This window comes from Primulina tabacum, chromosome 18 (genome assembly GCF_025594145.1).
Source record: "Primulina tabacum isolate GXHZ01 chromosome 18, ASM2559414v2, whole genome shotgun sequence".
Classification (NCBI taxonomy): domain Eukaryota; kingdom Viridiplantae; phylum Streptophyta; class Magnoliopsida; order Lamiales; family Gesneriaceae; genus Primulina; species Primulina tabacum.
In genome coordinates, this window is record NC_134567.1 from 29,273,975 (window position 1) to 29,291,081 (window position 17,107).

Below are 17,107 nucleotides of genomic sequence, written 5' to 3' on the forward strand. Positions count from 1 at the left end.
CCTGCAACATATCAATTAGAGTGGATATCATGTGAGACCGTCTCACGGATCTTAATCTGTGAGACAAGTCAACCCTACCCATATTCAAAAAAAAAAGTAATACTTTTAGTATAAAAAGTAATACTTTTTTCATGGATGATCCAAATAAGAGATCTGTTTCACAAATACGACCCGTGAGACCGTCTCACATAAGTTTTTGTCTATCAATTATTGTGAAGATGATCAAACTAGTATTTATTTTTGAGTTCTTAATTTTGATGTATAAAATTACTTAAACATTAAAAAAAATAGAATAAAAAGCATTAAATTTGATTGTGTGAATTTATTTGTTTTGAATAGTTAGTTTTATCAATTTATGAGATCTTTGATATTTTTAAAGATTAATGAAATTTTACAAGCAACTATTCCTTTACAATTCTCGAACTATTCCTTTTACCTGAAACTTCGAAACTCGTAGCTGGAAAAAATTGAGGGTCAGAGAATGGCCAGAAAATTAAGCCGTTCTCCACCATCAATCATCATATCCGAGTTCGCAAACTCTGCAATTCGCCGATTCATGTGTTCGACGGCTCAGAAGTTAGGGAAGAGAGAAGAATCGGATCCAGAAACCAAAGAGAAAATACTGCAGATGCAGGATGAAGAGAAATCTAATCCGAAAACCGAGGGAAATGAGGCCGAGGAATGTGTGAACAGAGAGAACGGCGAGATTGGAGGGCCCAGAGGCCCGGAGCCAACTCGGTACGGCGATTGGGAGAAGAACGGTCGGTGCTCCGATTTCTGAATTTTTCATTACCAGATTATAAAAAATATTAATTGGCTTGATTTTGGGTTTTTGCGTGCTAAATTATGAGTTTAAACTAAATAAATAATAACAAATATTGATTCCATAAAGTTTGCTCAACAAAGTTTTATAATTATTTTAATTATAGCAATGAAAGATGATCTCTTAATCATTTCAGAATACTTTAGCTACGCTAAAACAAAGTTTCGAAAATATTAAAATCAATAAAGTTGTTTCCTCCCATATATTTGTTTAATCCAAGCTTGACTCAAATTTTACAAATTATTGGCCATCCCATCAATTAAGTTGTTTCCTCCCATATATTTGTTTAATCCTATTTAAATTTATGCCAGAATTAAAGTATACCACGAAGACATGTAGTGCACTCGAACTCATGGTATTGTCATTTTTTTGTTCTTCCTTGTTAGTAAATGTACATATTCTCTATATATTTTATCAACCAGTGTTTACATGTCATCTTTTATTTAATTATTTATTGTAAGTCAAATAACATAACGTCGATTAACTTAGGCAACTCAATTAAATAAAGTTCTAATACAAATATAAAAAATGAACAGAATTTGTTGCAGTCCAGTGGCCCGAAGCAATTCAAATAGAACAATTTAGTGGTAAACAAAGAAACAACACGGTGAATTTGAGACAGAACAACAAAATGACTAAATTAAAATAGACAAATACATAACCCGCTCACCGTGAAAACCTAATACCACCACTCTACAATATCTAAGCAAGCTTGTCTTTCAGACTTTTTGGGAGTTTACTCAAAACCTTGTCGTTGAAAACGGCATATTGTTTCTTCAACTCTGACTCGGCTTTCTCGGCAAAAGCATCGATCTGATCATCGTATTTTTCGTAAACCAAAGGCACGGTGTGCAGCAAAACGATACCTATTTTTGAAGGTGAATATAGGAACGAAGAGAAAACATGATAAGGAAATGGAAATGATGTAGATAACAGCCATTATGTATAGAGATGATAGCAAAAAATCTAATTACCGATGTAAAATAAGGTCAAGAAGTTGCAGCAACTCCCCAGAGAGGATAATATCCACAGCCCAGCAATCACCTAAAAACCAGAATGGGATTTCAAACTATCAATGGATAAGTTATTGAAAACGTTAATGAATTTCAATAAATCACAGCCTGCAAATATATTCAAAATGCTTTAGTCTGGTACGTTTGACAACAAAATAGTAAGCGCCACTAAAAAAGTTAGCCTAGGGCTTAGATGTTTGTTTGTTTAGCAACAATGTTTCATAATGAAGTAAGAACAAATAGATTCACACACAGCAAGGAATTTCTTCAAATCTTTCCCACGTGCAATGTCTCGAAAGATGGAACAAGCGCGGTTGAATTCAACACGAAGGGCAGAAGCTACACCCAGGACTATGTCCTCCTGAAGAATGACTTCTGGGATCTTAGGTGGAGACCTGTGTCGCATAATAAAACAGAAAAGTGAGAAGAATGTATAGAAAAGTCATCAGTAGTAAGTTTCTCGACCAGTTTAGAATCATACTTATTAATAAAGGTGGATGCATTTGACCAAAGAAAAAGGATTGCCAGGGCAAGAATAAAGATATGGCACACTAGTGAGAGTAAGTGATATTCAAGCAATTCAAAGAGCACCCAAACTGTGGTGGCAACACCAATCACACCGCCGGAACTTCTCTTGTCTCTCCATAGGAAAATATCAGCCGCTGTCAGAAAATATCAGCGTGAGATAGCACAAAATAATATTTAATAATGATAATAAAAGTTATGAATACATGCTCCATATTGCACGAGACTACGTGTAAAAAGCATCCACACAACTCTCCTAACTCTATACCGCAAGTTATACTCTAATCGAGTCCATAAACCATTTCAGAGATGAAAGAAATCAATTACAAGATCCACGGACTCTTTTAAGAGGAATTTCTTTGACAGTTTCAAAGCATATATATGCACCAAAAAACTATCAGCATCATATACATGCACCAAAAAACTATCCTCCAGTAGATTACATGGAATATGTATCAGTACAGGAGCATATAAAATAATGCACAACAAAAAATTGTGGAACTGAGCAGTTTACAGCATCAAATGAGGAGAAAATGCAATCTTTCTGTTTTTGAATAGAATAATAACCTCACTTTTCTATGTAGAACTCAAACATCAGAAGACGTTGGCATTGTTAAAGTTTGAAACTATTATTAGCGCAATAACAAAGAATTATCAGTTCGAAAGTACAAATTCCCTTCTATAGTACAAATTCCCTTCTATATTATTTCACTGAATTGGTCATGGGTTCTTATTCTCGATCTTTATTTTCCATTATTTCAAACAACACGTACATGTATCTATCTATTTTCTCCATGTACGTTCGAGTATTTCTAGAATACATCCTTGTTAACAATATGAAGTATGAACACCACTAATGAATGCAGTTTGATACATAGGTATATGCACCAACGAAACCAATCCAATAACCTCAATTCCAGACACCGTTGTATGAGAAAAACGAACAATATCTGATCTAACGCATGTCGATGATAAAACCATTGGAGAGTATAGAGAACACGAAATCCGTACGTTTTCCACCTCCTAGGACCTTGTGGACAGGCTTTTCGCGGCCAAAGAGACGATAAATCTTGGCCTTTTTCTTTGATGCGGCAGAATATTTGATGTCCTTGTCGTCGTCCGAATCTGACGACGAAGATGAACCGTCGCTGTGAAGTTTCTTCGTGATCTGATTGATCACTGATTCAGCGTTGGATTCGTTCTTCTCGTGATCAGACATGGCTTCTGATTTCAGATTTCACGCACCGCCGAACGGGATGTCGTTTGAAAGTTTATTTCGGCGCCTTTTGCGATGTTTCCGAGTGGAACTGATTGAAACGAGGGCTGAGGTCCAGGGAAACGGAAACGAGCTGGAGCACCGTGTCGGGTTAGTGGGATGGCCCAATAAAAATATATTACTAGCCCAATGGAGAATTGATGTTGAGATAGGGTCAGAAATCAAATGGGCCTGGACCCTTTGCTGATTCACGAGGCAGTTATAAAAGAATTCCACCAGCAACTTTCTGCAAATCAAATCAGTGTGTAAAAAATATTTTGTAAAAATTTCTAGCTTTATATTAGTCCTTTTATCAGTATTGTAAAAACTCATGTTATATAGATATTTTATTTGACTATTTTATGAAAAATTATTATCTTTTAAATTAAAAATATTATTTTTTATTGTAAATATGAATATAGTTAACATGTCTTAAGAATAAAGATCTGTGAGACTGTGTCACAAGAGACCTACTAAACAATTGTAAGTATTGTGTTGGAACATTTGATGTTCACAATCTTGATTTTGATGTTGACAAAATTTGTTATTTTGTTTCTAATGAATTTACCTAAGTGCGCACAAAGCTACTGAGCCTAAATTGAAGCTATCAAGATGCAAACTGAAAGCACGAACTAATTGACCAAGCTGAACCAATTCTACTTATATATCAAAGATAAGTTCAACTGATTGTCCAGCTGATAGGTAGTTCAGCAGAAGACCTTCAGAAGCCCGGTCAGCTGATGAAGAGCTCAACTGATGAAAAGCTCAGCTGACGAGCCAACTGATTTCACCACACCAGTTCTAGACAAGTTCAACTGACTAGTTCAGAACATCAGTTAGGAGCGACAGTTTTCAGAACACGACAAGTTTATCTAAGTTGAATCCAACTATGCGCATTAAAGAAAGCAATTGTCCAGTCAAAGGACAATAATGAACGTTGAAGCAGAGCTTAAAGTCAAGACGTTCTATAATGACTGTCAGATAGGACAAGTCACAAATATCGAGGAACAGATTCAACTGAAACGAACATATTTGATGAGTCTTGATGTACGGTCACGAAGCCTATAAATATAAGATCAAGACCATCAACAAGGTAGTGCATAAATCATAAGAATAGTAGAAGGGTACACTCAACATATATCAGCTTACAAGAAGCAATCGCCCCAGATTTGAGGGAACACTCAACGTGTTATTAGCTTAGATTAGAAACACAATTCTCTCAATGTGTGAGAACACTTTCCTGTTGTATTCATATATCAGTAATCACACATTTACACACAATCACTCACATATACAGAGAGTAGAGCTTATTGATAAGTTGAGTGAGTCTTGCACAAAGATATTAAACTTGTGTAGTCTTTAACAGATAGACGTTAAACAAGTATTGGTTGGAAGGTGCTGCCTTCAGTTTAGGCTAGGAGTTCAGTTAGACTGTAGTGTAAGTTCTAAGCTGAGTGGATTTGTACAAGGCATTGTATAAATCAAAGTCTTCTATTAGATCCCACCCGAGGTGGTAGAATCGGTGACGTATGAGCAGTTGAAGTTTCCGAACATCCATAAATATATCTTGTGTACTTAATTGTTTAACTACTGTTTTCAAACTGATTTGATCAGTTCGAACTGTTATCAGTTCAGTTCTCACCATAACTGAACTGATACGTGTAAAAAATGATCCCTCATTTCAATTATTAAGTTCACACAAGGAAAAATTCTTTCAAATTAATCAGCTTTCTTAACGAAGGACTATTTCGAGTATTTTTCGCTTGGTTTAAAAGCAAACTCGATCTCATTTATCGGTGTTTACATTCTTAAAACACGAGCTATTGAAACTCATGGAAAATATTATGTTTGAAGCACCCTCGCAGGTGTTAGAACCGATCCTTCATAGTGCAATGCGATCAAATTCAATATATATATATATATATATATTATGTGGTTGATTAATTTGAAACATCATTTTATTTTTATTAAAGTACATAAAAACTAATGTTCATATCCGCATTTCAAATTTACGAGTTAGATTTTTAATCATATCTGACTCACGGAAATATATTAATTTTTATGTTAAAAATATTATTTTTCATTGTACATATAGATCAAGTCAACTAATATCACATATCGTCTCATAAAAAACATGTTCCATTAATTAATGATCACTCCTATAACATAAGGTCAGAGATTTAGATGAACATTATAATCATAAAAATATATTTAGATATAGAAAATTTTTAAACACATTAAGGGTTTTAACCATATATAAATAAACATACAATCATATATCTAATTACTCCCGGATCCTTATCCTCATCCCAAACATTTATTCCAAACCTGCTTCGTCGGAACAGTCGTGCCCTATCGATCAAGTCGGTGAGCTCGCACACAATAACATGCCATGTACGTAATATAATTTTGATAAGCGTATTCTTGTTTGGATCATTTTTTCTTTTTTTTTTCCTAATTTATATATCAAAACTACAGTTTAGTTAACCACTATTTTTTATAATTATATTTTGATTCTTATTTAAATAAAAATTAAATAAATTATAAAAAATATTATAAAAACACACAACACGTACGTCAACGCGATATTACATATGTGTGTGATGTTAGTTATATGTATCCCCGTGACTCTACAGCATGGACTCATCAGTCATCTGAGCACAAGGAAACACCCTAGCTAGACTCTGCTAGTACTACTCATCCACCCTTCATGCCAACAAATGGATATAATATAAATATAAATATATATATATATATATATACAGATATTTATTTATTTTTTTGTGGAATGTATAGAATTTATACACTACTTCACTGTCATGCATAGAAATTAGTACTAACATATCCTTCCACAATTACCTTCTCTTTCCACTCTGTCATTCTTGCTCCGCCATGGATAAAGAATCACCGCCGCGGCCTTACAAAACGTACACGATCACAGCCTCATCCATCTCCTATATGAAATCCACTACCACAATCGCCACCCTCTTCATCTTCAAACCTTGCTGTCCAACTCCACCAACTTACATCTTACGAGAAATCTCACTTACCGCATATCCATCTCAAATCCTCGCAATCGTCGGCCCGAGTGGCGCTGGGAAATCAACTCTACTCGACATTTTGGCTGCTCGAACCGCACCGACGAGTGGCGCCCTGCTCCTCAACTCTGCCCCCCTCAACCCGTCGTCCTTCCGCAAGCTATCCGCTTATGTCCCCCAGCATGATGCATGCCTTCCTTTACTCACCGTGGCTGAAACATTTGCCTTTTCTGCGAGTTTGCTGAACCCTAAAACCTCTGATATATCAGGGATTGTGTCCACCCTTCTTGATGAGCTCCGCCTCAAACATTTAGCGGAGACTAGGATGGCGTGTGGGCTCTCCGGCGGGGAACGCCGTCGCGTTTCTATAGGGCTAAGCCTCCTCCACGACCCGGCGGTGCTGCTTCTTGATGAACCCACTTCAGGGCTCGACAGTGGCTCAGCTTTGAATGTAATGAAGACGCTCAGATCAATCGCAGACTCGAGCCATCGCACGGTTGTTCTGTCTATTCATCAGCCGAGTTTCAAGATTCTTTCCACCATAGATAAGATTCTACTCCTGGCGAAAGGAACGGTTGTGCACAACGGTACACTTTCTTCCCTTCAAGATTTCTTGCTTTGCAATGGCTTCTCAGTTCCTCCACAGCTTAATCCGCTCGAATATGCCATGGAAATACTGAATCTACTCCATAAACCCGAAGCCATTTCACCGGCAACAGCATCACCTGAAAATTCTTCCCCTTCTCAATCAAAAATTGCTAAAACAAAAGAAAAAATAAGGTACAGAAGCTCGAGTTTCCACGAAATAGTCACATTATACATCAGGTTCTGGAAAATAATATACAGAACAAAGCAGTTACTCGTAACAAACACTTTACAGGCTTTGGGGGTTGGCTTAGTGTTGGGCACAATCTACATAAACATTGGATTTGGTAAATCAGGGATTGAGAAAAGATTTGGCCTTTTCGCTTTCACTCTAACATTCCTCCTCTCCTCCACAACCGAAACCCTGCCAATCTTCATCGACGAAAGACCAATCCTTCTGAGAGAAACCTCGAGTGGAGTTTACAGGTTGTCTTCCTATCTCATGGCGAATACTCTAGTTTTCTTCCCCTACTTACTGGGGATCGCATTTCTTTACTCGGTTTCACTCTATTTCTTAGTGGGTCTCTGCGCAACATGGCAAGCGTTTGCATACTTTGTTCTCGTCATCTGGGTCATACTTCTAATGGCGAACTCATTCGTCCTATTCTTAAGCTCCGTAGCTCCAAATTTCATTGCTGGAACTTCATTAGTGACAGTACTTCTCGCCGGATTCTTCCTGTTCTCCGGCTACTTCATTTCCAAAGACAACATACCCAAGTTCTGGCTCTTCATGCACTACTTGTCCATGTACAAATACGCTCTGGATGCATTTTTGATTAATGAGTATTCCTGCATGGTTTCAAGGTGTTTCATATGGTCCGATGAGACGAAGACGACGTGCATGGTGAATGGGGGTAATGTGTTGGAGAAGAAAGGGCTCCGTGAATTGCAGAGGTGGACGAATGTTTACATTTTACTTGCGTTCTTCGTGCTTTATCGTCTGCTTTGGTTGATTGTTTTGAGAAGAAGGGTTTCAAGATTCAAGAAATGAAACAGCTAGCATGCCTTCAGTCGTTGCACAAAACAGATTAATATCTTAACTCAAATCGAGGTAATATTTAAGGAATCCGTTCAATAAACATTTCTTGTAAAAAATTTCGATTGTTCATGACGTTTCTTTTTTGATATAGTTGTTAAGATATATTATGGAAATTTGTGGTTGTAAATGTCAATTAATGCATGCTTGATTTACGCCATGACGGATGCCGAAATCTACAAAATATATGTAATATATCTTTTTCCATTGATCATGATGAATTATAAAGAATATAAAGAATATTATACAAGCACACAACGCATACATCATTATACTAGTATATATTATGAATGTGTGGGCAGTACAAATAGTACTTGTTTATGTTTTATGTGGATAGTATACGAGTTAATGAAAACAATTAAGCATCATAATTCCATATGACTGTAAATCGATTCTTCGGTTTGGATCATGATATACAATGCTTGATAAAAAGAAAATGATTAACGACACAAATATAATATATATATATATATATATATATATATATTTGATATGTTGTACACTTACCGTGTATATTTACATGAACACTGATAATGTGATATTCACCAATGAAATATAGAAAAAATATACATAAACACGTGAGTGTCTATCTCATCGATATTTATATAATTGTACCAGATAAATGTGTTACTCATCAAAACTATGCATATATGTTTGAAATATGTGCCTGTCACGGGTCCTTATGATCCCGACAATAACAAAGTGAACATAAATATGCGAAAACAAATTCAAGTTATTGAATCATCGTCGTTTTCCGCGAAATTATGCAAATCTTATAATAGGGGCCGGTCTCCATAAAGAAAACACTATAGTCACCAAGCGGTGAGATGGGATAATATATAGGAGAGGGGAGTCTTTGTAAATATTTAGTGTGTGTACTTGTGTCTATATATATAGAGGTAAAAACTTATTTGAGACGATTTTACATGTCGTATTTTGTGAGACGGATATCTTATTTGAGTCATCCATAAAAAATATTAATTTTTATGCTAAGATTATCACTGAAAAAAATATAAAATATTTAAAACTATGCATATTAAATTGTCCTACTCTATTGTGGCCCAGGTTTGAATAGAGGAAAATGATGCAGAGATTTGTTGTCCTTTATCTATTTTCCGAATCATTTGGTCACGGGTTCTACTTTCCTTTGTCCTATCACGTGAATCCATGAACATGCATGCACCATTTCATTATTTCATTTATATCATAAATTATTACTTGAAAATATATATAAGATATAATTTTTTTTATTGGCTATAAATTACTATTAAATGCAGAAATACGATACATTATATAATCATGGTTTAGATTATTTTTAATGTTTTATCTGCCGTACATTTTCGGTTTAATATATTAATTAAAGTATTTTTTACTTGAATATTATGAATTAAAATAGTCAATAATTTTGGAGAAAGGTAAACCCAATCCAATTTATCCTAATGGATAACCAGCCCGGATAAGTTTGGTGGCCCAGTCCAACAGGTTGAGAGCCCAAGGATCACTAACAACAAGTAACACCTCCATCTTCAAATTGCTTTTTTTTTTTTTTTTTATAAATTTGAAGTATTTTAAAAAAAATCAATTTTGATTTTGATGTCTCTCGAAAATATAAACTACATTTAAGTGTTAACATTAATTATATCATTTCGTTTAATTTCGGTTATAAATGTTTAGTTTTATGTTGTTTCTATATATCTAGTCTCACTACTTTCTATCATATTAAATAAATTATAATATTTTTTATATATAATATTACATTTTACAACTTTTTAAAAGAATTTCGTCGTTAATATTTGATATATTTACCTTTCATAAATTATTATTATATGTATTTTAATTCAAACTTTAATATAAATATTTTTTAAACATGTCTTCAAAATTAAATAAAATTTTCAATGCTTATTCATCTAATATTGATCGCCGTATTTTTTTTAAAATTATTAACAATACTCAATCAAAATAATGAAGTCAATTTCACGAAATAAAGATTTTTATCCTCAGTTTCACCGTTATCTTGAATGACATAAATATTTTTGATATAATAAATTTTTATAATAATATTTAATTTCTCACAATTTTTTGAGATATATTTGCAAATGATTGATAAAAAATATTATTTTTATATCGAAAATATTATTTTTAATCACAGACAACACCACTCATTTTTTAATTTGACCAAAAAAAGAAACAATTTTTTTATTAAAAAAAATCTGAAGAGATACATCATATCATACGAGAACCAATGGGAAAATAAAGAAAGGGGGGAAGGCAAAAACAAATAGGTAATTCGGATCACAAAACACCACCACACGTTCTAATAACCGAACATAAGCATGGAATATTCCACTATGCAAAATTAGCATTTCAACTTCATTCGATTCAATTCGCCACACCCATCTCACCGTCATCGAATATGCTGGTGATCGAACCTCACACCACAGCCGCCGTTCGACTCCCCGCCGCCAATGTTTTCATCCCTCGGTATCTGTTTTTCTTTATTTTTCTACTTCTTTTTTGATATATTTTGGTCGTTTGCTTATGCTTCAAAAACTGTAGAGTTTGGGGGAATGAACTGTGTTTTTTTCCTCCTATTGAATTTGGTTGGTGAGTAGGGGTAAGTGCTGGGAGTTGAGGGATAACTGTGTTGGAAGAACGTGTGGAGGTTGGGTGAATGGTGGTAATCGGAATGGAATAAGAGCTACTGCAAAAGAGCTGCCGAGCTCGAGCTCGGGTTCGGGTCCGGTGAAACAGAATTTGAAGCCTCAGAGGTATCATCCGTTCGAGGACATTTTGGACTCTGAATTATTGGAGAACGGGGAAGCTAGTCTCACTCCAGCCGAAGCTTCTCGGACAATAATTGAGGTATACACAGAAATAGTAGTGTGTAATTTCAAGTTTCGTCTCAAGGAATTTTAGTGGTGATGAATTGCTAATTTTATGGAAATGATTTGGTTGTCGGTGAAAATCTATGTTTTGATGTTGTGTAAAGATTTTGTTTTAGGTGAATAGCAAGGCGACACTGATGTTTTCTGGTTTGGTGAATGAAGAAGTTCACGAGAACATTTTTTGGCCAGATCTGCCTTATGTAACCGATGAACATGGAAGTAAGATGCAATTATTTCTTGTTTATATTTGGCACTATTTGGTTGTCGATGGGAAGTGTTGTCATTGCTAAAGTTGCGATTGCTTGTCATCAGATATATACTTTCAAGTGAAAAACGATGAAGACATCTTGCAAACTCTCACTTCTGAAGAAACCATCGTGGTAAGTTTAGATCTTTTAAACTCAATGCACATGATTTTGACAAAAAAGAAGAACGATATCATCCTATAAAATTCACCCCCAGTCCTTTACGACTTGTTAATACCTGGAGTAGTGCTATAAAGATTTTACGCTTCTGTTATTTCTATTTTCCGATCTTGATTGTGCCCTCTTTTGAAAGCTACCGATGATTTGATCTGCGTTTAAAAAATAGCTCAAGAGATTGAATCAACAGCATGAACTCTGTACTTGCCAAGTGACTAGTGAAAGAGTGTAACATAAGTAGATTCGAGACACTAGTAGTTGCCAATTTGCTTTAATGCATACCCCTGTCCCAATGTTCAAGTGCATTGTCAGACATTAAGGATTTTCTGATTCAAGCAATTTTTTTAGACGCTTACTTGAATTTCACACAATGCAGCAAGTAATTGTTGGACTAGATACTGCAGAAATGATTAGCGAGATGGAAGCACTAGGTCATTCTGATATTGAATTTGGTGTTGATGAGTTGGATGGTGAAGGTAGCGATTATGATGATGGTGAGGAAGATGAAGAAGATGATGATGATAATGACGATGCTGAAGATGAAGATAGTGAAGTGTGCACTCTACCTTCTATTCTTTTATCTTTTAGTGTCAAGGTTGTAGCTCTGCAGTATGTAAATTTTATCACATTCATCTGCAGGAATGGGTTGCCATTCTCGATGATGAGGAGGATGAAGATGAGGAATCTGATGGATCATTGGGGGACTGGGCAAAATTGGAGACAATGCGATCTTCTCATCCTATGTATTTTGCCAAAAAGTTAACAGAGGTAACTTTTTCAATAAACATGGTGGGCAGTAATGATAGAAATTAGTCAGAAAAACTTGAATCCTTATTAGAAATACTCTACTTTTTATTGACAGAGACTAGGATATTACCTCAATATTTTGTGGGCCCTTTGAAATTCCAGTAATTAAAAGAAGTATTAATTAATTGATAAATTAAAATGTATTATAAAATAAATCCACGATTCAATAAAGTCTGAACATATCGAATTAACTAAGAACTCAAATTTAATTTAATGACTTAGTTGATTAAATACGAACTAATTTACTAAAATGTTGGAGTTTTTTTTATAAAATAATAATGAACAAACCTATTAATAAATAGACAAAATTATATTATTGGATATTTTCTGAAAAGCAGAAGAATATGACATGATCACCTACATCCACAACTATAAATCAATTTATAATTTTAACACGATTAAAAGTAATGTAATTAAACCTAAACGAATCATAGAAAAATATTTTTTTTCCAAATGATTTTATAGCATAATAAACATTGAATTTTTATTTATTTATGTTCTTGATTTAGTTCATTGTAGTCAACCAATATTCTTTATTTTGATATCTCAACAAATTATATGAAAAATAATTTCTATGTAACAATACAAGAAGTTCTAGTATTTATCTATATAATGTCTTCCCGACTAAAAGTTGTTAAAAAAATAAAAATGACCAATGAGATTAGCGAAACATTTCCGCGAGTATAATAAAGAGCATCCCTGTAGCACTCAAACAGGATTGTAGCAATGGGATTATAAAAAATTTCATCTGAAAATTTCAATGCACTCAAGCAATCATCGGAGGCTCTTCTGCTGTATTAGAGAAAGGTGGTCATGCTAATTGACTTCAACCACCAAAATTTCTGGAGACAGAGAACATTGTTTATAATGGTTTCTTTGATATCAAGATCTTATGAATGTAAAAGGAAAGCTAATTGTGGAAAATATAAGAGAGTCGAGGAAGATATTATATCCTGAAGAGGTTTCATGATTCAATTTTTCTCAAAGGGTGGCGTGAGAAGTTCAAGCTAAGACAAGGTATTAAGTCGTTTTGGAGAAGTGAACCAATTGATATACAATACATGGAAAATAAGTTAGAGTGCATAAGGAAGAAAATAGCCCAATTTGGCAAAAATAATTTTCAATATGTATGATTTTGGATTGCCATATTGAGCTTAACCTGATCACTAACTTGAAACGAAATAGCTAGAATTGAAAAACAAGGTAAAAGTGACAAACAATTGTTTATGTTGTAATGAGGATGGCCCAGAAAAGATTACATCATCAGAAAGTTTGTAAATCCATGTTGCTTTAAGAATGTTAATATGAACAGCTTGAATTGCCAACATGATGTCAACAGAAGATTGTGCCAATATCACGGATAATCCTACTGATGGTGAAGATGGGGGGTAACATTGTATATTGGAGTTTGTGGTGCGCAAGGAAATAATTGAAGCATTCAACAGCACAATAATTTTCTATAACAAAATAAAACAAGTGGCAATAGACTCATATTTTAAGAACAAATGACATTTGATAATTTTTTTGATTTTATTAAATTATTTATTTATGATATAAACAGTAGCATAGAGTATGAGGCTTCAGAAGAACTATTATCTTATTAATTTATCAAAATTATCAATTTGTCTCTCTAGCCCAAGTTTGGGAGCAAGAAAGACTGTTGTCTGATAGAGGTGATTTACCAATCAAATATTAAATTATGGAGGTTATACTGTACTTTCATGCTCATATTTTTTTATTGTAAAAACTGTACACCTTTTTTATGGCTACTTTTTTTGCACAGGTTGTTTCAGACGATCCTTTAGATTTTATGGAACAGCCTTCTTCTGGCCTTGCTATACAAGGCCTTCTAAGACCTGCATTCATAGAAGAACATTCTGTCATCCAAAAGAATGTAACAGATCCTGAATGCAGTGATACTGATTCAAGTAACATTGGCGATGAACAACAGGAAGAAGGCACTGTGAAGATCAATGGCCACAGATGTGAAAAAGAACAATCACAAGATGATCCAAGTTGGGCAGAGGAATTGGAGAAGGAAGAAAACCTTGAAAGTGGATTTTCATTTTACAAACTAGAGATGATTAAAATTCAGTTAGTGTCAGCACATGGACGTGAGGTAAATCTATGGCTTTCCTCGTGAATCTCAGCAGTATATGTTGTTTCGTGTTGTGTTAGAACTGTCTTCGTACTTGTGAAAATTTAATATATTTCACGATGTGACACTAGAGAACTGTCAAATTTACCTCTCTTGTTCCCCTCCTTTTTTATTCATTAATGTTGATCGCCATTTCAATACATCTCCATCCACATAACGAAGGGGCAATTTCTGGATACTAAGAGGTGCTACATGAACAGGAAACATATACTCTGTTTTATGCTGTATATTACTAGACAAAAAAATGCAATAGTTTGTCATGATAGTAATTTTTTACATTCATGAAATGAATGAAAACTTATGCTTGACATCTCTATTCTCTCCTCAAATGATTGATGTTACTGCAGTGCAAAGCAATGCAATTTTTTATTGATCCATATGGAAAATGGGGAGTATGATGGAGTTGTCATAAGTGGAGTAGAAAAAAGAGACAAAGTTGTCGATGTATTATATGTCTCATACTCTTGTTCAATCTGGTTGATTGCTGATGATGACATATTTGATTCTGTTTCTTCAGACTCTATTCTGATATATTTTCAGTGTCAAAATGAGACGGGATAGGTATTATACACGTTGTTTGGTATTGGGAAGGAAAAGTGTGATTTAATTATTCATGCAGAATTTTGTTGAAATAGAAGATTATAAGAGGGCTCGACCTGATGCTATAGCACATTCAGCCACAAAAATAATATCACACCTCAAAGCTGGTGGAGAAAAGACCACTCAAGCTCTACAATCTCTTTGTTGGAGATGTAAAGGGATTCAAGTTGAGGTAACACTATGAACAATGGACCACAAAATTTCAAAGCATTAGTTATTGTGAGCCTGACTGATATTGGAAACTTGATTAAAGCTTTACCGCCATCTAGTATTGGAAAATAAATTTTAGACATAAGGTTCTATTACACCCATATGTAGCAGAAATTTATGGCATGAAGAAAGTGTAAGGAACTAAAACATCACCATTCCCCACCACATTTTCCATATCCATGTACAAGTCATCCTAGATATAATTCGTTTCCCACCCAGAAGCATAAAAATTTGTTAAAGTTCTAATTATTTGTGAAAATTTTTCCACTTGGCTGCATCATCTACTTGTATGATGAATTATCCACTCTAGCCATGTATTGTCATTGAATTAAGGAGTAAAAATACCATCTAGTGAGTCATCAGAAAACTTTAATGTGCAGTTGCTTGGTTTTTGCGCTAATTTTTTACAACTTGAAACAATGACAGGAATGTGCTCTTATAGGAGTAGACAGCCTTGGTTTTGACTTGCGGGTTTGCTCGGGAACACAACTTCAAACACTGCGTTTTCCTTTCAAAAAACGGGTGTGTATGCTTTTCTTTCCCTTACTTTTGGGTGGTTCATAATCTCCTTGCTGAATTTTTGAACAGTAGAACATCATCTCAACATCAGTTGCTTTTCTTTCCCTTACTTTCAAATTGTTCCAGCTTAAAAGGCTTGTTCCAGTTGCTTATATTTTGTTGTGAAAAACCATCCCACGTCAAATTTCATGTACTCGGTGGATCCTGATTCAACTCCTACTTCTCTCGTGAATCTCTAGGACAAACATATATTTTTATGTGGTTTTGGCTTCATAAATTTGCCATCCTTCAAAAAGATTGTCTTACCTCTCAAATCCCCCTCATACTTAACTTCACAGGCCTCATCGGAGTACAGTGCCGAAAGGCATCTGAATGACATGCTGTTTCCGAGAGCTCACAAAATCCAACCACGGAAAGAAGCTCAGCAGACTGAATCTTAGGTTCAAGTTAGATGCTGCTGATATCTGTATTTTTTTTATGTTGTCCCATGTACGTAGTCGATAAAAATAGCACAAAGCTATGTAGGAAATCTTTCAGTTCCAGCTATTATATTTGTTACTGCAAGAAATTTTGACATTCCAAGTTCCGGCCATTTTGTAATAATATGTGTTGCATAATTTTAAAATTTATATTGGGAGAAATGTGTATTTTATTCATATAAATTACAATATTTGAAACGTGGTACGATGACGTTTTCTACTCATCATCAATTAGCATTTTCCCTTCAAAATAATTTAAGTGATAAATTTCAAATCATATGAGTACATGCTTTGAAATTCAACATAATTATCAGTGAAGTTAAGTAATTTGAAATCCAAAAATATGAAATTTATCGAATTGAAATTCATCATCAATCCAAGCACAATCATCACACCTTCTACAAAGTTCAAGTTCTTTTTTGGAAACTAAACTATCAATTTTTAGTCTTTTTTTTTTAAATGTAAATTTTTGGTAGAATTTTTTGACATGTTCGATATTTAATATTTTAACAGATTCCAAACTTTCTATTACGAGTGACTTCAAAATATTTTATATATTTATTGAACATTCGTAAAAGAATCATTCAAACCTTGATCGATTCATTAATATTTGGACATGGTAAATAGCGTGGCCATTTTTGGTTTAAATATAAGTTTAAGTTTCCATGTCGCTTGAGATTAATTAAATGTAG

The 17,107-nt window shown here is 34.3% G+C and overlaps 3 protein-coding genes across 3 annotated transcripts; 2 read left to right on the forward strand and 1 right to left on the reverse strand.

Moving 5' to 3' along the window:
- Positions 1–1,361: 1,361 nt before the first annotated feature.
- Positions 1,362–3,710, reverse strand: LOC142533710 (reticulon-like protein B2). The gene is made up of 5 exons (XM_075640574.1): positions 3,373–3,710; positions 2,318–2,498; positions 2,090–2,231; positions 1,798–1,867; positions 1,362–1,689 (listed from the first exon to the last, which is right to left on the reverse strand). Exons 1-5 carry the CDS (start codon positions 3,578–3,580, stop codon positions 1,526–1,528), a joined length of 765 nt encoding a protein of 254 aa, XP_075496689.1. The 5' UTR covers positions 3,581–3,710; the 3' UTR covers positions 1,362–1,525.
- Positions 3,711–6,422: 2,712 nt separating this feature from the next.
- On the forward strand, positions 6,423–8,509 carry LOC142533665 (ABC transporter G family member 8). The gene has a single exon (XM_075640509.1). The coding sequence runs from the start codon at positions 6,509–6,511 to the stop codon at positions 8,288–8,290; it is 1,782 nt and encodes a 593-aa protein (XP_075496624.1). The 5' UTR covers positions 6,423–6,508; the 3' UTR covers positions 8,291–8,509.
- Positions 8,510–10,613: 2,104 nt separating this feature from the next.
- Positions 10,614–16,485, forward strand: LOC142532802 (uncharacterized protein At3g49140-like). Its single transcript, XM_075639280.1, has 10 exons — positions 10,614–10,816; positions 10,948–11,197; positions 11,337–11,439; positions 11,533–11,600; positions 12,019–12,195; positions 12,282–12,410; positions 14,233–14,568; positions 15,227–15,379; positions 15,844–15,939; positions 16,275–16,485. Exons 1-10 carry the CDS (start codon positions 10,749–10,751, stop codon positions 16,374–16,376), a joined length of 1,482 nt encoding a protein of 493 aa, XP_075495395.1. The 5' UTR covers positions 10,614–10,748; the 3' UTR covers positions 16,377–16,485.
- The last annotated feature ends 622 nt before the right edge of the window (positions 16,486–17,107 follow it).